At 35.6% G+C, this 25,103-nt stretch overlaps 1 protein-coding gene across 2 annotated transcripts in view; it reads left to right on the top strand.

Moving 5' to 3' along the window:
- The window catches only part of LOC124638952 (Ig-like and fibronectin type-III domain-containing protein 2), a 190,166-nt gene that overhangs the window by 123,277 nt on the left and 41,786 nt on the right, over nucleotides 1-25,103 (top strand). For both annotated transcript variants that reach the window (XM_047176130.1, XM_047176129.1), the window contains exons 5-6: nucleotides 5,230-5,299; nucleotides 24,613-24,879. In XM_047176130.1, the coding sequence (XP_047032086.1) occupies nucleotides 5,230-5,299; nucleotides 24,613-24,879 (337 nt within the window). The remainder of the gene's footprint in view (nucleotides 1-5,229; nucleotides 5,300-24,612; nucleotides 24,880-25,103) is intronic.

Here is a 25,103-nt window from a genome sequence, read left to right as displayed (position 1 = left end):
TCACCCTCGTATACTTCCTTATGTACTACCCTGTATAGTGCCTTATGTACTACCCTTGTATACTCCCTTATGTACTACCCCTGTATACTCCCTTATGTACTACCCCTGTATACTCCCTTATGTACTACCCCTGTATACTTCCTTATGTACTACCCTTGCATACTTCCTTATGTACTACCCTCGTATACTTCCTTATGTACTACCCTCGTATACTTCCTTATGTACTACCCTCGTATACTTCCTTATGTACTTCCCTTGTATACTTCCTTATGTACTACCCTTGTATACTCCCTTATGTACTACCCTTGTATACTTCCTTATGTACTACCCTTGTATACTCCCTTATGTACTACCCTTGTATACTCCCTTATGTACTACCCTTGTATACTTCCTTATGTACTACCCTCGTATACTTCCTTATGTACTACCCTCGTATACTTCCTTATGTACTTCCATATGTATTACCCTTGTAAAATTCCTTATGTACTACCCTTGTATACTCCCTTATGTACTACCCTTGTATACTTCCTTATGTACTACCCTTGTATACTCCCTTATGTACTACCCTTGTATACTCCCTTATGTACTACCCTTGTATACTCCCTTATGTACTACCCTTGTATACTTCCTTATGTACTACCCTTGTATACTCCCTTATGTACTACCCTTGTATACTCCCTTATGTACTACCCTTGTATACTCCCTTATGTACTACCCTTGTATACTCCCTTATGTACTACCCTTGTATACTCCCTTATGTACTACCCTTGTATACTCCCTTATATACTCCCTTATATGTATACTACCCTTGTATACTTACAACAAAGACAGAGACATTTATTGAAAGGAAGTTTTTCACGTCAAAATTATACTTTGTCCTTTTTGTGAATACCACGATAGATGGGTATAGTTTGCAGAAAATAGTGCCCACGTTTTTTTGAGACTTTTTTAAACTTGATTTGAAAAAAGTGCTGATCTTTTTAAATATCTACTATCATAATACTACATTACCCTAATTAATGTCAAATTACTTTTTTGGAAATTAATTCAAGAAGATAAGACAAGCTAGCTACGTTGCCACAAAAAATACGTCACAAGTGATAAATTGGTTCAGCGCTCATTAATTAACTTTGCCTAATATAATCTACTACTAATTAATATTATCAAGCTGAAGATTTTGTTCGAACACTCTAATCTTAGAAACCATTACTGGTTCGATTAAAAATATTCTTTTATTGTTATATAGCCCATATATGGAGAAAGACTATGAGCAAAGGCTTTTCTTTTGTTTTTTTACCGAGTGTACTGAGTAGTTTCTACAGGTTGCAGGTGAAATCACCGGCAGAAGTTAGTCTTATCATATCACGAGCTTTTTACTGCTTTCACAGGATTACTGAATGGTTACTATGTACTGTTAAGAATAGCATTAGTATCTAAAACTTTGAATCTAAAATGCTCCTCTCAATTACTCGTAACAGGGCCAAGTACTGACTTGCACACACACTCATACTCACAAACACACACATACCTCAAACGTGTCGTTCACTTGCACACACACTTCTATGCACACCCACATATGTACAACAAACGTGCCGTCCAGCTGATTAAACGTAACCAATGAAATCAGTGCACTAGTGTCACGGGTATTCCCCTAGCCAGAGACAACACAATACACCAGGACATAGTAAATAGACTTTATAGGCTACGGTCGTCGTTGCATTGAACCCTCGCTACTAGAATACCCACACACTGCAAACTTTAAGTCGGCTGATAGTTTGTTTAGATTTAGGCACATAAATCAGTATGAAGATGAATGGTAGTTTAGTACACACATTACAAAGATCAGGTATTTAACTGGAATCAACATTTTGTTTTAAAAAAATGCCAATCGGGTCCTCTTGTCGTTAGAAGCCAGTAAGTCTGACAACCAGTCTTACCAACCCAGGGTATTGGACTGCCCGGGCATCTGGGTTGAGGAGGTCAGTTAGACAGTAGCTCCTTGTAAAACACTGGTACTCAGCTGCACCCGGTTAGACTGGAAGCCGACCGCAACATAGTTGGGAAAATGCTCGGGAGATGATGCATTGGGTAAAATGTCAGCCGACTGTTTAGTTTCTAGTGTGCGGGATCTATTACTGGCTAGACTGAATTGTACGCCTGAATTCGAGGAGGTAATTTCAGTAGGTAAATTATTTGATGTTAGTAATCGTATGACTAGATTGGGTATTCTGTTCTATTGTTTTGGTATATGCTGTAATTGTACCTTAGCCACAAGCCTCATAGACATATAGATAACTACTGTATGTTTCACCAAAAAGGTATGGAAAGATTGTCATTGAATATGCATGAGTGAATTAACGTGTTTGGCAAAAGAAATAGAAAAAAATATAATAGGTTATTTTCTGATAAAGAAAATTGAGCTGAGAGGGTCTTCAAAAATTAGTTTACAAAAGTTTCAAAATATTTTAAGTTTATTTTTTTCAAATTGTTTAGAATAGAACATGAATAGTGTTTTTAGAGGTGACCGTGTGTATACTCCAATTTAAGTAGCTTTAAGCTGACTCACGTACATCGAAACACTGGATTAAACTAGTCACCCAATATTGTTCAGACATGAATTTAACAAACGTAAACATACTTGTGATAAAATTTTACTTTATTATGTCATGTAATGTTCCCGATAATAAGTAGCGAACGTATGGCTTCCACAAGCCTCAAAGTCGGACTTGAGTCTATTAGCAAGAAAATCCTCGTTGACAATGTCACTAACATTATCAGACTCGACCCTAATGCTAGCCTAATGATATAACTTTAGTATGAAATAGCTTACACCAGCGGTTTCACCCGCACTTCATGGTAACTAGTCGGTGCACTCGGATAAAAGTTACCTGTAAACATTTTTCGATCAATGGGCTATCTAACACTGAATCATTATCCTCCTGCCCCAATCTCAAAATGATATGCTGCCTAATACTTATATAATAAAAAAAAACAGTAAAAAAGTGTCCACCTCCAATACCAAGTTGCCTTAAAAAGTAACTATGCACTTATTTACTTTCCTCAATTTTGTTAGCTTTTTGTCACAAGCCTCATAGAAAGATCAAAGTAATATATCCATCAACAAAACGAAATCATTCCTTGCTTAACCAGCTTCCGTACAAGTACACACGTTTGATACGATCCACGGGTACAGTACAGCGTTAATTATTCACGTATAAACAGGAGAGGCTGTAATCAGGCCGCTTATACCCTGCGTGGGGAACACAACGGGGAATGTTTTGACGACTAAACGCAACCGGGAAGTTAACGGTTTGTAGCTGTAAAGGCGAAATTCACTGGCACTGTGACATACAGTAATGTTTCTCCCCGGTCCACTCGATTTAGCAAACAGTCAAAGTCAAATCATTTATTCCATTTAGGCCTTTACAAGTACTTATGAACGTCAAAAATATAAATTGATCTTACCATTTATATTCTCTCTTCAATTTTGGTTGCTTCTCCTACCGGTTTTACACGCTTCCCGAAGGAATTACTTCCAGAACTCGGAAGAAAGGTAGCCAATATATTCTTCTTATATACCTATTATAAGATATATTACAGCCAAGTTTCATGAAAATACATTCGGTTTTTGCATGAAACTTTCGCGTCGATAAAAAGTATTAACTGAGATACAAACCAACCCAGTGTATACCAACACAGCACACCGGGTGGTTGCTCATAAAACCGTACCGTCCTGTAATGGCTGAAACGCAAGTACCATGTGGCCAGCTGTGCACGCACCTTGCACGCCATGCAGTATTGTATAGTGGTTATATTGGCATGTAAATAAGCCTGGTATATAAGTCATTTCAAATGGGGTAATTACTTTATTTAGAAATAAATTATGCTCATTGATCATCCCCCCAAAACCAACCTCACAAACTCACCCGCAATAATTTATAATTAATCATGATTAATAAAACTCACAAAAACAAAACTGCGACGGTTCCCTGCAAAAGTTGAGTTTTTAAACGCAAATTAAACACAACTTTGACACGACTTTCAACTGAGGACACCGAGTTCTTCAGGCGTACTAATTACCATCGCGAACACTTACTGAACGTCTCTAATTAATATGAATCTTCGTTCCCCCGTTCATATCATTACAACTGCAAATTTTAATGTTCATACTTACCCACTAATGGCTAGTACTTACCAATCGTCCGTTCCACTGAAAACTTTTTAATTGCGTCAGTAAAACCGCAGATTGAAACGTGTCATCAAAATTTAACCAACGACAGTCAAAAGTTAGTGTTCCCGTGAAATAAAACAAAGAAGTCAATTAATATAAAACTGTCGGTTTACCGCTAGCGCGGTCCGACGCGCAATCATGGCGTAGCCCGTAGCTTCGTAGCAATTACGCTCTCGTAGCGGTCTCGTAGCGCTCTCTGCGAATGCTCGAATAAAATGCTTGTAGAAAATTGTGAGTCGAGAACTTGAAAAGCGAGTTTGTGGCCCAAAGAAAATTTCCCCTTGATACTATCAAAAGGGTTGCGGAGTTATTGGCTTATTACGTTTCTTCGAAAATTCTTTGGAAGCCCAATGCTATGTGAGTAAGATTTATCGGATCATTTGCTACTGAAGTATTGTAGTAATATGAAATATGGCGAACAAATACACGTACGAGCGTTGTGATTGATTTTGTTTGCGTTAGTAGTATTTCTGCGAATTGGGTTTTTAGGACTACTAATATTGAAGTTCGTGTACAATAGACGTAAAACAAATAAAACGAACCTTTCTGTAGTCAAACATTGAATAACGGTAATCCACCTTTGTAAACAGGACTAATTGAGGGGTAAGCTGGGGAACAGTGAAACTCTATATTATTACAATTTAAATTTTACGAAGACATTTGAACAGGCATATTTACTTGAGTTCTTTGTTCTTCTTTGGCCTTTTTATTCCATGTTTCTGTATCCCAGGGGGAGAAATGGAGAGATTGCGTTGTTTAAACAGAAATATAAGCCTTAAAAGCTTATTGATATTGTACGTGAATTCGATATTGTTATGATATCGTCTTGTTTATCATGGGTTTTATAGATCTTGGATCAAAATAATGTGTTTCTTTGAATAGATTGTTATAATTCATATTCATTATTTGTACAACGGATCTCCAGAGTTCTTGATTTCATTCCATCCCGTTTGTGTTTGTTTTGTGTATTCTTATAAAAATATTTTGTTTTTTTTTAGATGAGACGGGTGACGTGGTGGGTGGCGCTTTTTGCGCTTTTCGCCGCCACTATCGCAGAAACCACTGAAGGTATGTTACATTGTAACTTTCAGCTATACAAAACCTTTACTTATTTTACCTTTATTACAAAATAATAACTATAGTTGGATTCGGTAATATCCAGTATCCATAATTAAATTGTATTAGTGAAGTAATAGAGGTATTGTGTATCTTCATAATCTATCAATCTTGCTTTGTACCACCGTAATTCCTCTCAACCATTACCAAAATCAAACGAGCAACTCAAATCGATTCACCCAACTCGATTGAAACAAACGCCTGTCGCGGAATTAGTTCGAGAATCGAAACGATTTTCTGTTATGATGGCAATATCATAACAGATACGAGTATCGATATATCGGCATTTTCATTTCATACGTGTGAAGTGATTCGGAAGGGGCTACCGAGCGATGCATTATTAAACGGAATATCGGCTACCAGAAATAACTTTCGATTCAAATATCGATGTTATTCATACACACTTTGGATAAACTGTTCTTTTTTTGGTTGAATTTTTTGGAGTGGTAATAGTTTTTTGCATAATAATGAGGTTTGAATAATGAATATGCTGGTCTCATCAAATCTATTGGTAAACTGAGCTGATCGTTGTTTTGCTTCCTGTTGGGGTTATGGACTTAATTTTATTTTAAGAGTTTTTTTATGTAAGACTTTCGATGACATAGTACAGAATATACGCCATGAACATTATCGTTAAAATATGAGTATCAAAATTTACTATCAGGCTATCAGAGTCAGAAATATAAACCACGAAAAATACTAACAAAACTTTACAAAATCCCCAGATATTTCCTTCAAACCCAGGTAAACTAATATGAAATATCGGTCGCTCGTGGTCTAATCTACCCGATTTCACCCTCTGCTGAGTATATAAATCGTGTTGTAGGAAACCTTACTTTTGGTGGCTTGCCAACGTAGCTACCAAGCAATATTATATGATTTACTGGTGTATACTTACCAGAATAAATAACTGGAATCAAAGACTTTGGGAATTCATCACGTTGTTGATAGGACATGTCATTGATTGATTTATTTTTGTAATCAATGTCCATATAAATATTACCAATATAAAAGTTAATACAATTAGTCCACAGCTGATTCGACATTGACTTCACAAATGTCATTATATCAAAAATATACTATTCTACACGGTTGGTAACTATTTCTGTACCCTTAATTATTTAAGGATATAAATACACAATTGTATAACCTAAACATGGAACAAATAGGTTACATCTATCTTTAGCCTACATATTTAAAAACCATTAAAAGTACACATACCATTAAACAAAACCCGAAATAAAACCATACACGGCTACATAAGCCAAAAAACTACCCGAAAAACGTTGATAAAACCGCAGTAAATATAATCCGTGTACAGAAACTCGCATCAAACGAAAATTAAAAAGCTCTCTCGTCAGAAAATCCATTAATTTTTCAGCTATTCTTATTTCGGTACCCTTCCCTGTTAAGTGTTAATAGATTTTGAAGCGGATTTATTACTGCATGGTATCATTGAATTGAATTTAATTGAATGGCATTGAAGTCGTGTTTTATAGTGACCACAGTGTCATTGATTATCTCAAAGAGGAGCAAAACCACTATCTGTATTGAAAAGGATTCGATAAATGATTGCTTAATCATGTTGTTCTAATTAGCTGTTTCATAATATTAGATTTTAAAGCTTTTGATTTATAATGGGTATTTGAAATAATCATGTCATTGAATCTCATAATTAAAAAATAATAGGTAATACTAATAAAGTTTATTGTAATTTCTAAGTATCTATTTCATCAATTAACTGCTTCTAAGACAACCGACATCTCACAAATTCGCAGAACCTATGAAACAATTGAATATTCAAACACTCTTGGCTTACCTCATACTAATTGTCACACAGACAATCCTTAACCACTTTCGGTTGTTTCACAATCGAGACAAAGAGATTGTATTTTGAAATTAGCTCTATTTAAATTACTAGCCGTTTTCGTTTTACCCCTGTCCCGTGAGAACTACTGCCCGTATCGGAATAAAATATAGCCTATGAACTCGCAGATAATGTAGCTTTCTAATGGCGAAAGAATTTTTAAAATCGGTCCAATATTTTTTGAGTTTATCCTGTATAAACCAACAAACAAAGTTTTCCTCTGTATAATATTATAGTAGGTGTAAATGTGTTTCAGCTTCTCATAGAGGTATCTGAAAATCGATCTCAGTGGCGTGCACTTGGAGAGGCCTATGTCCAGCAGTGGACTGCGATAGGCTGATGATGATGATGATGATGATGAAATGTGTTTCAATCTCTGATCGTAAAACCACATGTAGATATGTTATAGAAACCCGCAGTTAATCAACTAACATCAATTGCCTTTAACCAATTAAAATGAAACCAAAACAATATTGACACTCGTCTAGAATGTGAATCCTACTAGATATTTTCTAGTTACATGTAGTTACTAGTTAGTAACGCTGACTAGACAAAACTTATACTATAGTTCGGCCATTCAGTGAATGCGTTCCTGACACGTCGCGATTGAACTGACGACGTAACTACATTCATTGATTATTGATATAATAATGTTGTTTTAATGCTCCTCAATTGTTAAAACGGTAAACAACCAGCAAAAATATTTTTATCGTAACTGCAACGCCATTGCAAAGTTACGTCGTCAGTTCAATCGCGACGTGTCAGGAACGCATTCTCTGAATGGCCGAACTATAATAGACTAGTGCAGGGATGGTGAACCTTTGACACAAATTAAAAGTATTTAGGTACCTACGATACAGTATTGAAAAGGAGTTACAATATCATCTTGAATGTCTAGTAATTATGTCTAGATATCCACACAACTTTATTAGCAGTGTACCTTTAAATCTAAAGCAGCAAAAAAACAATTTGATTACCGCAAAACTCAATAATAACTAAAATTTAAAGATTTTAACAAATCATTTTACATAAGCATGGATTAGGGAATGTACAATATTTTTAAGACCAATTTTGATTAAGGTGTCTGAGTAAGGTGCTGTTTCCGTCTATACTCCTTATAAACTTTTCAAAAGCGATCAGAGCGAAGCTTGCTCATCTAAATAGGTTCGCCACCCCTAGCCTAGTACAAACAATTTGTCCCTACGCTAGAGGGCGCCAGCGTGCTTGTCACCAGATAAAGGTTTTAGCGCTAAACTAGTTTATTATGCTGGAATTGTGGCTAGACCGCTTGTTTAGATAGTTTAGTTAAAGATCGGCGTAATTAAAGCTTGATTGTACGTACAAAAGTTTTTGCTTGAAGTGGTTCGTAAGCTGTATAAAGCTCGTATAAAAGGTGTACAGGGCATTTTTACTGTCTTAGATTTATTAGAAAAGAACCCTTATTGCCATTTAATAGTTACAGCGTAGAAAAATACAAACAAAACTTTAGTAAAGTAAGAGCCTGACTTTGTAATGCGCCTGTAAGTAATTTTTTACTTACCTTACTTTTTGAAGTCTTATTAAATTGTTCTACAAAAGTATCTAGTAAAATAAGGTAACCTTGTAACCTAAATACAACAATAACGTTTAGAAATCTCGTTAAACTTAACAGTAGACCGTTAATCCACCAGCATTAACAGGAAAAAAATCACAAAAAATCCATTACAGTAAGGGTAGTAGGTATTTAATCATCTTCACCATTCATACGCCCAACTCAATCAGTGGGACGCGAATTGGTGCACTCACCACAATGCCAGTGTTTGTTTTAATTAATCTCTTTTGATCGCTTATTGGTGCTGTTACCCTATGGTGTGTGAAGATTAGAGTTCTGTGTTAATATTGTGTGTGTACGAAGTCACATTTATGTGATACTGTTACTTCTGCCATAGGTTTCACTGAAGGAATTTCTAGCTTCTTTTCTCGGGTAAAAAGTAGCCTATGTGTAATTCTGATATATGAACTATGTTACTGCCAATTTCCATCAAAATTCATAAAACCCATAATATTATACGGTAGTTCTGTCTGTCTGTTGCGCTTTCACGCCAATGTTTTTCTTTCCCTGAATATAATTGAAAAGCGATTCTATACTACTCTTAGTAAGACATACATTTTCAGGTGCTGGAAGTAGTGCCCTCGTAACACGCAACGAAAATTTACGAATAAACAAAACGAAAAAGGACATTATTAACAATTCAAGAAACCAATGCATTATTTCTTTTAAAACTGTATCAGATAACCAAAAAATGCATGACCGACACTTTCACAGGTGTTAACACATTATTGATTTTCCAGTCTTTTATGACCTGACCCAGTTTTATAATGTTTGTATTTTTCATGTAAACACGTGTGCTTAACTTTTACTTACGTTAGTAAGCGGGTGCTTAGTTAAACAACCCTTTTGTAAGTCAATACGGCAAACGTTAGGGATATATATAAGTATGTAGGTATGAAGGTATGTATGTACGTTGCATAAATTATGAGGTATGAGGGAAGTTAGGAATGTATCCATCGTTTAGTTTACTTTGCACGTTTAATTATTAATGTTGATTAAATTGTTCATTTTGGATGTTTGGCTGGGGTGTCAAAACTACTTATCTGTTTTTTTACGTAAAATTAAAACCTTTCAGTTAAATAAAAAATCTGGAATCGTGGTGGCCTAGTGGGTAAAGAACCAACCTCTCGAGTATGAGGGTTTGGGTTCGATCCCAGGTCAGGCAAGTACCAATGCAACTTTTCTAAGTTTATATGTACTTTTTGAGTATATCTTGGACACCAATGACTGTGTTTCGGATGGCACGTTAAACTGTAGGTCCCGGCTGTTACTGACCAACTTTGGCAGTCGAATCGTATAGATAGACATATTTTCCTTTATCGACGATGCTTTTACTCAAAAGTATAAAACCACTTAAATAAAACTATAACTGTTCAAGTTCTCGTTAAGAATCATCAGTGTACAGTACGAAAAAGACAAAACGCTCTCAGAAGGTATTCGGCAAATGAAATCTAGCCACAATACGTCATTCCAATGTGCCGATATCTGACCTCTTTCAGTTCGGGGATGTCGGCAAATATACTTAATGGATCTACCGTGCAGTTGTGACACACTGCGCGAAAGAATGGGTAGCTAAACTTGAACTTCAGAAGGGTCTTTTTAGAGTTTTTTTTTAATATTAGATTTTTGTTTTAATTGTACTCGTGAGTTTACTTTTTTTATATTGCCTTGAAGGTAAGCGTGCTTAATTTTCGACCAAATTGTCGCTTACCATCCAGGTGAGATCAGAGGTCAAATGCAAGCCTATTGAAAGTAAAAAAAATATATATATAAAGTGCCTGATATAAAACACATATGTCCAAACACTAAATAACAAGAATCTATAACGCATATAAAACAGAAATAAATAATAACATATGATAACACTAGTAAAATTTAATCATCATTCCCATTTTGTTAGTCATTAACTATGCAAGTTTACAACAGTTAATTTATCAAAACAAGTTAAGCGCCAATTAAAATAATTATATTTGCATGATTTCGTAATTCGAATAAATTACAAACCACTCAAATATGCGCATTAGTTACCCGAATTGTCAAATTGAAATTAAATATCTCAACAGCATTCAAATGAATATTTAATGAATGAAGTTTATATTAAATTAATATAATATCGAATGGATGATATTTAATACTCAGCTTTTCGTTCATTCGTGAACAAAAATATAATTTGTATGGATAATCCAGCGTGTTACAGGTAAATGTTTAATCTGGTGTGCTAGCCACTACCCACATTGCTGAATTAAACATTAAATTTTAACAACTGCACATAGAATTGACGCTGTTATGAAGGCAATTATATTTCAAATTAACATAATTTCACATTAACCAGGGTTTAGCTTCCACCAAACGAGCAAAGGAATGTGCACAATAATGTTAAACCTGACTGCTAACCCATCGTCATCTGTCCAGCCTTTTTCCAACTACATATGTTGGCGTGGGCTTCCAGTCTAACCGGATGCAGCTGAGTAGGTACCAGTGTTTTAAAAGGAGCGACTGCCTATCTGACCTCCTCAATCTAGTTAGTTATATAGGTACCCCTAGGTAAGACTGGTTGTCAAACTTACTAGCTTCTGATACCTGTAACAACTGTCAAAGACCTACAGTCTATCGTGCCTTCCGAAACACGGAAGAAATCATTATGATAACCTAACCTAACCTAACAAGAAAGGGTAATCTTACTTCTTCTTCTTAGCGTTTATCCCGTCTTGTGACGGGGTCCGCTTTCCGTATCTTCTTCTAATCTTACTATCACAAATCTAAAATATTCCCAACAATTCTTGTCTATTTGTGACGTCACAAATAGACAAGAAGCTAGTTTAAGTATTTCCTTATCTAAGGGTACGTATAAACAGCTATTAAAGACAACTCAACAACTTAGGCCGCGCGCACACGTCGAAGTTAAGCCACTTAATAATAAAATCACATCACGTCTAGTACATTTCACTTGGGAATTCAATGTAGCGGAATATTGCTGTAATCTTTGTTACGTGAACATTTTGTTTATGGTGGTTATGGCATTTTTTTTCGCTTTTTTGTTTCTTTTTTTTGGTTTTGGAGTAAAACCGCATGATATTTTTTTTTTAGCGCATGATGATTCTTTCTAGGTAAGTAATGCACCTACCATGTTATCTCTGCATCACCTTAAGGTTGACTGGAGAGAATGCCCATGGCATTAAGTCCGCTTTTGTAATTGTTTGATTGCATAAAGTTAAATAAATAAATAATTTTCGGAAAGAGTTGAGGTTTTTTGTGAAAACTTGATAAATCTTATCGATTCTATTATAAAAAGTAGGTACATTATGAGTGCAAATTACCACTTCTAGACCAGCGAGCTCCATGTACGACCACATCGTCGCTTACAATCAGGTGAAATAATTAAAAAATCCCGAGCCCATTGGCAATAAAAAAAATCCTCCAGTATCACATACTTATTTTTTACTATTTAATCCACGTATATATTACTTTTAATTAAATTAAAAGAAAACACTGATCTTAAAAATAAACTTCTGTTAAGTTTTTTTACTCCCCATTTTATTTCAATATTCGCCAATCTTTCTCCCCGTGTGTAGACAAACAAGGAAAACACAGGAAGCCGTCGCCGTCAAAATCTTTCATTTCTTATCGCAGACACGAACACTCACTAATATCAAAGCCGTACGATATGAGCTACTCTTCGTAGTTCCTTTTATTCTTCTCCATAAGTCACATTATTCTCCATAAGTCACAGTCTTCTCCATACGACACATTTTCTTCGGAACTTCTTCGTGAACAATACATCTCTGATTATTCAAGATTAATAGTTATTCCGCAAATCAATTTGGTTTGTTTGAAGGTACTTATCTCAGGAAAGACTCAACCGATTGGAAAAATTCTTTCACTGTTAGGTAGAGGTTTTATACACTACTTTATCCGAGTGCACGGAGCAGTATTAGTACATCGGGGCGCTGGTTAAACCGTGGGCGAAAGCTAATTATGATTAGTACCTACATGAAACTTGCAAATATCATAACTCATTTGCATAAAATTGTATTAATTCGACGATGCCCTCAGGGATTCTACTGAAAGCTCATTTCAAATGAAAATAAATTTGTTTTTAATCCTATTCGTAATTAATGTGTAAATGTTTGGCATTTCGTTATAGAATAAAATACCCAAACTAATTACGTTTTATTAATTTTACTTTCACGTATTTACCTCTATATAAAATATTTCATAACAATGTCTCTTAAGACATAATAAAATACATAAGCAAGTAATTTATTTTCAATTATATTATGACAAGTTCAGCTGCGAAAGACAGATAGAAATTAAGAAATACTGCACGTAAAAACAGACAACCACATTAAGACAAACAAAAACTGTTCTATATACACTTAATAAATGTGTACAAATAATAACTTTCTATTTAAGACTACATAGTATCCGTATAATATGTAATCATCATCATTAATTTAAAAGAGCCCAGCTCTTGTCGGTGCACTCCTTCCATTTCTAGCGCAACTCCTGAACCTCCTTACACGTAACATAAAATATGTAATAATGATTCTAAAATCAAAAGTACCAACATCCTAAACAGTGCATTGCAAAGTGGCCAGACCTAAAAATTGTACGTGACCGGTGTTGCCAGTGCAAACATTTGAAAATTCTCCCGCTCAAACATGGCCACGGGAGTTTTATTAAAGCGTGTAATGAAACCGGGGCTTAGTCCATAATTTACATGCGGCGTCGCTATGTAGACTGCAGTTACTAATAGGTAGATGTTCCTTTAGTAAAAGACACACGTTAATTAATGAATACTAATTAATTTCTCATTGAGAAACTAGTGTTTTATCATTTATCACCATCTGCTTAGCCTTTTCCCAACTATGTTGAGGTTGGCTTCCAGTCTTACCTGATGCAGCTGAGTACCAGTGTTACCAAGGAGCGACTGCCTAACTGATCTCCTCAATCAGATTTACTGGCTTCTGACTACCCGTAACGTCTGAAATAATATATTATACTGGGTTTTCCTTCACTCCAAAACTACGGAACCGATTTAAATGAAAATTAGCAGACAGGTGACGGAATTAACTCCCTAAAAAATTACGCTGTACTCTAAAATCTCATGTCAAACTCTTATCTCACAAACTAAGTACCAATTTTAAAAACAAAATAGATAAAAAAATAAGAACAATAATATTAAAGAGCAAGTTTACACAGAAAATATTATCACTCAGTTGAGTAATCGGCTGTAAATCTATTAACGTGTGAACAAAGTAATAAAAACAGTTCAAAAAAATACAATTCGGGAGAGCAACTCAAAGTGAATTATCCACCATGACAGTAAACAATTTGAGGGAAAAATAACAATCAATTAATCTCGATGTAATTGGAAAGTATAAATAACGAACACAAACAGACTATGTGTGGCGTTTAACAGCGATAAATACGACCTCTATATATTTTCCTAGTTTACTGGTGTGTATTATTAACTCTAGCAAAATGCCCCGACTTTGCGCGAGTTCTCTACTATTGGGGAAAACTGAATATGAAGATCTGTTCAGTAATTTTTGAATTTATCGTGTAGTGACAGAGGTCATAATTGCTATATTTTTCAATGGTCTACGTGCAATCAAACCTAACTACATCTTTCGTTCCAAATAAACATAATTACAAGACCATACAAGAAACACTGTAAAATTAAACAGAATTATCTCTTTCAAGAATTCACAACGTAGAACCTTATTTTAAACGAACAAGCTATCCTAAAAATTCTCCTGACTCCTTCTATCTACATTACCCACACACGCACTCCCTCTTCTCATACACACAGACACACATAAACTCACAAATTCAGTCACACACACATACACAAGTCCTGGAAGTTAATAAGTGTGGAATGCGCTCCACTCGTGGAAGATTTACGATCCTCTAGATTATCTCCACATCTTCACTTGCAGGTAAGGGTTTACAATTTTATGGATACGGACCTTTATCTCGAGGGTAAATTACAAGCTTAATGACTTGTGATTATTGCAAGGGGTTGAACTTGAAGGTATTGGGGATGGTTCATTTGAGGGTATAGTTATCGGCACGAATCTTGAGCTCTGACCTTCACCTGCGCAAAAATAATTTATTGGGTCCCTTTTGTGGTATGAAGTGAGGCGCGGGGGCGGGCTAAAGCGGTGATTGGCCCGCAGTGCATCGCGTCATAGCCGTCACTCGGGATTGGTTCTTTGCTAATAAATCACTTCTGCGCAGTTGTAGGTCAGAGCTCAAGATTCGTGCCGATAGCTATAGTTTTACGTAATGTTAAGGTATGATCAAAATTGTGTGTAAAAGGAACCGTCCTTGCTTAGTATAAATGAGAAAGTAACTCTGTCTGTTGCTCTTTCACACCAAAGCTGCTTAACCGATTTATGTGGAAATAGGTAAGGAGATAGGCCACTTTTTAACTCGAGTGTAGGAAGTAGTCCTTTGGTATGCACGTATGCACGTGGAACCGTGACATTTTGGCGTAGAATATTTTTCTCAGAATGACAAACGTTTTGGTAAGCAGATCAGTGGAAATGTTGATTACCAGGAAGACCTTTCTATTCACGTGGCAAGTAATCATAAGATAATTCTGCTTGGGGAATTCCTCAGAAGCTTTCGAATTAGAATTATTTAAGGCCGAAAACTAAGACAGCAGCATCTTTAGTTGAATCTTAAAATATTAACTCTACTTACATCTTCGAAAACTAAGAGTGAGTGAAGATTACGACATTTAACTATAACGATAACTTACCCATAACAAGCTATTAAACCAACGATTTGTTTGAAATGGTTCAACCCACCTAAGGGTCAGGTTCACCGACAATATAAACGTTAGTTTATAATACAACTGTTTACTATGATTTTTTCGCACCATTTTAAAGTAAACTGTTGTTGATCTTGCAGGTGAAATTGCCTGTCTTGTATAAACTTTTTTAATTTATTTTTCTTCAAAATAATTGCCAAAAGCCTACCCACATGTAACAAACCCCCACAAATTCAAAGCTTTTCACACACAAGATGTTCAGTCCAAACAAAGACTGAACTAGAATAGTAATCAACGCGCAATAAAAAACGCTGATGCTTCACGTAACTAAACATTATTTAACTCGGCGGCACGTGAAGACGTTATGTCACTCATAGCCCGGGAGCTTGAGTCCGTTTTATAAAAGTATTTGTTCAGATGATTTTTATTTTTATGTAGGACTATTTTTGAAGATACGCTGTTTGTCAGGTAGATCTATAGGGTAGGTAGGATAGAGTTAGTTAATTTGTTATGTAAATAGTGTGGGTATCTGTAATAACAAGAGAGTGCTAGAGCTGATGAGACTGTAGCTTAATTTATCGTATCAAAATATTTATTCATTAAAAAAAGACAACTATCAATACCTGTATTCACGTCAAAAATATACAGTCTACTTTGCACCTTCATAAAAGTAGCCTATATCCTAAAAATGGTTCTCAAAATTACCGCGTTCAAACAAACAAACTTCACCTTCATAACTTAGTACAGCTTCCATTATCCAAAATTCCTCTCAACCAATCCTCGAACCTCCCAAATTTGGAAAGTATCAGAACACGTATTAACCGAAGCCGGTTCAAGTAGCACGTAAACATTGATTAACTGAGCCACGTAAAGTCAGCCGATCTACATACATCACGGAAACCTCTCTAACCTGCTCTTTGCGTATATATACGTGTGTACGTATGTACGTATATACGTATGGGGAGAGGTACATGACGGTGTTACATTGAAAAACGATTTGCTTGTTCAGAGTTTTGGGTAAAAATATTGATAGATGTTGATCACGTGATTTGACTGAGGTCATTTGGGGTGCAATATATTATTTACATATTGGTTTATGATGATTGTGACTAGTACATGGTAATTTTAGGTTGTGATTTTTTAGTTCAGGATGGAATCCTTATAGACTATCCTCCACTTGGGGTTGGTTTAGGGGTGTGCTGGACAAAACCCTGTGCCTTCGTGTACCTTCGTGTATCGCTAAAGCATATTTGCGTACGCCCGACAAGAGTCCTGGTATAATTCACAATGTGCCAGGTTATCTTCAGCTAAAATATCTTGGCTATAAGAGCATCATCGTCTCCTATTTCCAGTCTTAAACCAGTTTACTTTTATATCAGATCATGAATTCGTGCTTTCAATTCCGAGCAAGATTTTCTGTGTGACTCCAATCTCTCCCACTATTAATATTGCTGAACCCCGTTTAAACAAACGGGCCTTAATTTACGATCTGTCTCCTAGCGAATATATCCTAGAGCACACGCGATTTCATGTTAGCGGAGCTCTTGAGACTAGGCGAGGAGCTTGAGAGTGCCACAAATTCATTATCACAGAGCGAACGCGAATATTTGTGAAATCTCTTCGTACCTCAACTTGGAAGAACTTACCATGGAGAACAAAATGACTAGCGGAGATGCCATAACGGAAATTCTCCTAAGAAAGTAGCCAGCCAAAATGCGGATGAGCGGGGTACGAGGAACATTACTATCTCCACCTTTTTACACCTTCTTTGGAACCCGTCCGTTTTTGTAACACCAAAAATCGTTGACAAGTGTCCCAAAGAACCCGACACCTCGTTGGTTCACTCGGAACTCGGTGGTTCACTGATTATTTTTTTACATACTTGACCTAGAAGACGGTAGCTGACCTACCTACATTAGGACATATCCTTTCTTTCCTTACTCCGAGCCTTGTGATATCGAAAAAGGGAAATACTTTGGTTCTTTAGCTCCTGTACTAATTTGTTTTGATGCGGCTTATAACGATATCATGTTGTGGCGAGTTTTTTGTCCCCTGAAGCTTCGTCAGAATATTCTGGCTATTTCGGGATTAAGCCTGAATTGTGCACGATGTATTCGGAAAAGTATGCAGCTATTTGTGCCGGAGTGAGCTGGATTTGTGCTGGTTTTAACTGGAATTTTGATTTATAACGTAGTTTGGGGTTAGCTTGTTTTGTTAACTGTTTTATGAAGTACATTCTAAAGTAGATTCGAAGTGGTTTTTATGTTGATACAGTTTGAAGTAGATTTAAAGTCTAACTAATAATGTTACCAGGTTGTCCTCATAGGATGAAGTCTTAAGGCGAGGAATTGGTCAACAATAATTCCATAACCGGCACGCGCATCTAAGGCGCCAAAAGGGGTCGGAGCGTCTGAGCGGGGCGAGGATAACAATACGCGCGCTAGCTTATAACTAAAAGTCGTAAGCGACAAAATGGTTTTGTAATTTTAATATTTAGAAATGATAATTTAATAAAAATTCCTACTACAATTTTAAAGAGTATGTATATACTCAACTACCAAAAAAGTTAAGAGGCTTAAATCGGTCCCGTTTGCCCATAATATGTGAATCTCTTTTTAAAAAGAGGTATGTTTGATATATTTTTCTCTGTTATAAAAGTTACCTAATCATGTTTCTACAACTAACAAAATAAGGCTTATATCATGAACTTTCAGGTAACCAAGTTGTATTTTGATCCGTTTTGTATTTACTGAGAAAAATTGACATCCTTGGCGCCAAAAATTCCAATTCGTCCTCTTAAAGACAGTCGCTCCCTGTAAAACACTGATAATTGGTTCAGTCGGTTAGGTAAGGATGCCGGCGAATTCCCAACTTATATCAGAAAGGCTAGTCAGATGATAATATCAGTTTAAAGTTGATTTACTAAGTGGTTCATTTGTAATTAGTCATAGAGTTAGCCAAAGATTTAGAGTAGTTATGTCTTATGTGTAGAGATTAATATTTGTTTCACTAATATAAATTCCTCCAATTTATTACGTTGTTCTAGACAAACATACATTTGTATCATAGCCTATATCTGAAGCCAGTCTAAACAAAAACAATCGTTGTTTACAGACAGTCTGAAGTTGAGATATTATAACTATTATTTACTTGTATTACAAATAATGTAAATGCGATTTCGAATGCCAGCTTAAATTAATAGTTATTAAAGTCTAGTCTACTTGGTTGCTATTTTCTAATTAAAACAAATTAAGTGAAAGGACTTGTTCAGCCAGATTAGACTTTTATAAAATTACTAGTTACCTACAGTTTTACCTGCGGCCCGATGGATCAACTTCTTGCACCCAGGGCAAAATAGCAGCGTGAAAGACTACAGTTTCACGTTTAGAATATAGAGAATGTGTGACTTTAAGTATGTTCTGATGCAAATTGTAAATTTAGGTAGTTTGTAATTTATCAAAAACAGGTTCGAGTGTTATTAAATCTCTACACTTATTTACTGTTCCGTCTATAGCAGTAGCAGATACAAATCTGCGGCCCGCATTCTATACAAAATTGCAACATAACTGTGAAAATGTGCTTTCAACTCTTTCGGCAAAACACACAAAACATTGTTTATGTTATGTCAAAATAAAAAGCACAAAACTGTCGGCAATTGACGTAAACAAAAACATAACTTGATGTTTACATGCTCGGAGCATTTCACCAACCGGATTCGCCATAAGCACAAAACCCGGAGCGAAAAAGTCTGCCAGTCGCGGGAATCGGGTGTAGTGTTGCAAAAAAACAGTTTTTTTCTAATGTGAAAAAAAACCTTGAAAAAAAACCTGATAAAAAACTGTTTTTTTTCTGGGCCTTTTTTTTTCAAGAGTATAATAACTCTAAAATTGTTAGGGCATTTACTGTTAAAGATTAATACAATACTTAAGATTACATAATAGAGTCCTAGGTTTATTCTTGAATCTACGGTACTTTTCTGATAAAACAGTACCAAAATTTCATAAAAATATTGGCAACATTCATTGATGACTCAACGAAAGGGAAATTTTGAAAATTGAACTAAAACGTAGGCTAGAAAAAAAAACAAATTTAGAAAAAAAACAACGATGCAAAGTTTTTTCTCATGTTTTTTTTTCAATAAAGTGAAAAATCAAATTGTTTTTTTTTTTTCATTTTACATCACTAATCGGGTGCTGACTTAAAATGTGGTATGTTGTTATTGTAGTCAGTCACTGAATCGTCAAATCATTATTACTGCTGAACGTAAGCCTCCCCCAAGGAATGCCAACCATAAGTAACTGATTGCAAAAGACAAATTCAAGGGTATTTAAATATCTACAACCTTACTATATGAATATCTCATCTAGTAAAGCGCTATCAAACACAATTTTTTGATCGCATTGCTCAAAGATATGCGGTTTTGTACTCCTGGCCAAAAGCAAGGTAAGGCAATGGCGTCTCCAGTTAGTTGTATTATCTAAGGTTACGTGCTACGGATACAAAGTAGGACTTTTTGGTACCTACATAACTTCCATGTATTTCATGGTTTTTTATTGCACTTTTATGTGTCGTATACAACTTTATGTCGCATAAAACGATCACCTTTTTCTTAATTTACTGACTGCTTTGTTTTTTTATCGGTTACTAAAGGATATGTCGTGAATCGAATTCATAGAAAAAATGTATATAATAAAGCTGCTAGAAACAAAATAGATGGAGCAAAGATGAGGGGCTTAACTGAATCTTAAAAAATCCATTAAAAAGATTTGGAATGTGCTGTCTATTTCTTAGATCAGCTCGGGTTTTCAATTTTTGTCCTATTTATAACTATAATCACAATCATACCAACCTCGTAAAAGTTAAACAAGAAGAAACTCGAAAACCATTTCCATCTTTCATGCAACCACGTAACAAAAAAATATCTAACATTGAATAACATCATCGAGGAACAAATTATAGAAACATCCCCCCATACATTATATCAACTAAAGTAATTCTCAGCCATACTGTAGCGAGCCGCCATTACTATTCATGAATTTCAGGTTCAAATCCAACCCTTCAGATTCCATTAAACTGGAATCCAACCCTCGTATGTACCGAAAAAACCTCATATAAATATTTACAAGGAACGAAACTTGTGTCAAACAATATTAAACTTTAAGTCAATAGTTATAAAGTCAATTTTTATTTGGTAACTTTGAGGGGTCTTGGGTCATGAATTTCAGTACGTTCTAGTTTTGTGTTTGCTATTGAAATATTTTTTCCTGATTTATTGAGGAGGCTTCTAAACCTTTGACTTATCAAAATATTAGTGTTACGTTAAAAATCAGTCATCAAAAGAAACAATATAAAAATACACCAATTTAATGAAAATTAAATGTCCCCTACTGTTTTTCTCACAAGTCCCAGGACAACCACTTTCAGCAACTGGGTAAAAATTAAGGCCATGTCTTTTCTCAGGCTTCCTACTAGACCGCCTATCATGTGTAGTTTTAGAATGAAAACCAGCAGTTACTTTCGCCTATATTATATTAACAAGGATACTTTCAAATCCAAATACCTTATATTTAAATCTTTTCAGTAGTTTTGCCGAGTAAGACAAACAGACTAACTTTCGCCTTTATAATATTAGCAAGCACACTTTAAAGATTCCTCTCAGTAAAACACAAAACTCATTAAAAATACAGAGCAGTACTTTGTAACAAAAGTTAAAACTTGCAAAGGAAGGGCCGACGCCATCGCTGGAAGGATCTCGAGTGCCACTGTAACATCATATAAGGACAACGCAAAGTGAGTACATTGCAGGTACAAATTAAGGACTCATGTACATTGTTGGAGTTATTACGTGTTGATAAATATGTAAGGTAATAAATGGTTTCTTTTCATGTGTACTTTTACTAAATCAAGCTTATGTAACTTATGAAATATTTGAAAGTGCAAAGTGTGACTTTTCATAAAAGCCCGGAAAGCCCTACCTGGAATAAAAACTTTTTATTTTGACTAGGCGCTGACCATTTACCATACCCCAACCCCATAGATGTCTAGAATCATGAAAATATAAATCTTAGAAACCAGCTTGACTAAACAGAAGTTGCTGCATTAATAAAAGTCCTACAAAAACGCGGAATTCAATAATACTCACAAAAAATAAACATGCTAGAACAGTAACCAGGCTGAAATCTTTGCAACGCACATACAGTAAAAACAGTCCCATCCCTCCCACACATCATTCACCTTACCTCGTCGAGTGCTTGCCATGACGTCATTGTACTGCACTCCACTTTGCCTGCATTGTACGTGCAATTTCTTAGCGTAGTACACATAATCACTGGTTACATATAACTACGTACCTACAGGTAAACTACACAATTAGAAATCGTGCACGATGGAAAACTAACTTTATTGTAAGGGGTCAAGGTTGAAATTGTGTTGAAAGGGCTGTGTTTTTCAGTCTATAGATTTTGGTAATAAGTGTGCAAATAGACAAAAGTATGTATTAAATAACGATTGTCTATTGTTTAATCACTGGTTGCATATAACTAGGTACAGGTAAAGTACGCAGTTCTTTAGAAGTGGTGCACGATGGAAAACTAACCTTATTGGGAGAGGTGAGAGTTGAAATTGCGTTAAAAGAATGGTTGTGTGTTTTGAAGTACACATTTTGGTAATTCATTCGCTAATTAGTGGTCATGTAAGCAAAATTGTGCAGTGGTTTTTGAACTAACAATATCATATAATGGTTGTCTGCCGTCCTAGCGTGTATTATCATAGGCTGCTCACTGAATCTTATACCATTTTGTTTCTCTTCTTCCATCTGCTAATATTATAAATGCGGTAAGGATTATGTCTAATTGAAACAAAAAAAATCAAATAGCATACGAAGATTTCATTTATACGTATATTTTTTATGAATTTTACATATAATGCCTATTTTTCTGTGTCATAAAAGCCTCTGTTCATAAAACTACCTTCCATTAACAGTCGTACGCATCGCCAAACACTTTCAGTCGCGATCGATGTAAGTGCAGGAGAATTAAAAATCCCCGCATTTCAAACCAGTTGTACTGCAGTTTGTAATTTATGCAAATGGACGGAAAGAATGGAGCTTCCTGAAGTTTGAGCTACTATTTTCATTAGCGCTAACTATTATAGTACTCAACGCTGCATAGTTTAGCATTTTTTATACAAGTTAATATTACGAGTATCGAGTATATCTAACATGAGGAGGTGTTTGAGAAAGATATAATTTTAAATGACTCAGCGTGATTATTCTCTGAGATGAGAGATATATTATCTGAGATGGAAGCATTGTAATGCACAATAATTGAATACTTACTTTTATTCCAACTTCTTCTCGTACCTCGATAGCCTTTGTCACTCGGAGAAACAGAACTACCCAAAACTGAAAAAAGTTTTCGAATCAGTTCAGTAGCTTCGAATCTTGAAGTGTACAAACATAATTTTAATTTATGAAACAAGGTAGCTTAAAAACAACATTCCTTCTCAAAATTCATATAAAACTAATTCAATCCAAACATTATCGACCAACATACTCCAATACCAATATTCGCCACACACCTTCATACACCATAATCCATTCTTAACCTTATCATCATAATCCACCACTTCGGACCCAAAAAAGATGAAATTATTCAGCTCTCATCCACCTGCTCACCTTATACTCTTCACTCCACGTGGTTACCATAGAGATTGTTTCGTTTTCCCAAAATATGTGGTAAATTGGACCGTGTACGGCCAATTTGCGTTGATTTCTTTATCCGAGGCCGGTCGGACGTGACCCATCCGCGATGAATCTAAATGAGAAGGTTGGTGCGGTTACAGTGAAAGCGAGAAGACGATGAATTAATCTTTAAATGGAGAAATATTTATTTTCGTTATTTACATAAACTGAAGATTATTTCTAAGTAAACTAAATCTATATTTACAACAAAAAAGAAACTTAGGACTAATAAAGTGAGGCTATTGTTACTATCGTCAATAAGTTTAAACTTACAAATAATATAGGTATTCGATAAGGCAAAATGAATAATAGGTATTTATTTTAAAATATTATGAGGCTGGACAATCGGTTGTTATTTCAAATATAATAAAATAAATTACGCTTGTTTAAATAAATATAAACTGTTGTAAATGGGACGTATTATTATAAAACCCTATTGACGTTATACGAAATATAAATAGTTATATAATTCAGCAGTTGTTTGTAATATAGCTCGTAAAGGAAGTATAAAATATGTACGAACATAATTTTGCTCTTACAAAGTAATAATAATCACCATACACTACAGAAATCATATCTTTCAATACCAAAATGATATTCAAAACATCTTTAATTATCCTAATAACCATACCCTCTCTCACTGACACCCAACCACAAACGTCTCTTTTCGGCATTTATATTCGCACAGCCCAACCGGGAGTATAGATGACCTTTTTATCGAAGTTCGAGCTCAACCTCCGAATTGCCTTTTAAATCCCTCAAAGGGCTTCGCCAGTATGACAGTGTAGTTCGGTACTTAGGGATGTTTCAAGTGGTTTGTTTTAACGCATTTCACCCTCTTTTATGACCATTTAGTTTGTTTCAATGCTTCAAACATTTTAAGGTAATGGGTTGGATTTTATATGGGTCTTTTTGCTATTAGTTATTAGCCACATGAAAGTGAATGGGGCTTTTAGTTGTTTTGAATGTGAATGTTTACATGTGAGTGTAAGTTAGGACTGGTTCAAACTCATATTGTATGGTCCTAATCCGTACCGTCCCTTAAGGGAAATTTCTAAATATGCTTACGTGTATACTACGAGCTGTTCTTTGCGGTTTCACCCAAGTCCTGGGTGAAAAGCTTTCCACGACGCGTTCAAAAGTAGCCTATGTCGTTTCTCAGGTTCTAGCCTATGTTCCAAACATTTCAGTCGGCTCAGTAGTTGGACGTACCAGACATACAGAGTAACTTTCCCATTTATTGCATTAGCAAGGATCTAACCACAATCCATATCTTTGTCCCCAGAACTAGTAAGAGGAGAATCAGTGGAGAGCGCGAGCACATCAACAGGCAGCTCCCAAGAAGAGACTGAGGAACCCAAAGCCTTCATGAGGACACCAGCAGTTGGTGGAGTAGCAGTCAGGAGTGGGGAAGACGCTCTGCTCACCTGCGTGGTTTTAGGAGCTAAAGGACGACCGGTCCTTTGGAGGCGGGCGAAGGATCTTCAGCTCCTGACTGCTGGAGGCGTCAGGGTTACCAGAGATGATAGGGTCGATGTTCTACATGATGATAGTGAGTACTGCTTTTTCAATAGTAATAATAGTTAGACATTTAATTGGCCGAGTGTGAAGCACAGGCCTCTTCTCATACAGAGAAGTAATGAGCGTTAATTACCACGATTGGTCGAAGTTGGCGATTCCAGATTATTTGTGTGTGTGTTTTTTTTATATTGATAGGTACATAACTTGATAGTGAAATATATTTTTGAATTGGAAACGCATGCCCTAGGGATATAC

Source organism: Helicoverpa zea, chromosome 18, assembly GCF_022581195.2.
Source record: "Helicoverpa zea isolate HzStark_Cry1AcR chromosome 18, ilHelZeax1.1, whole genome shotgun sequence".
In the NCBI taxonomy this organism is placed as follows: Eukaryota; Metazoa; Arthropoda; class Insecta; order Lepidoptera; family Noctuidae; genus Helicoverpa; species Helicoverpa zea.
Note: the sequence above shows the minus strand (reverse complement) of the source record. Positions and strands in the feature narration are given on the sequence as shown.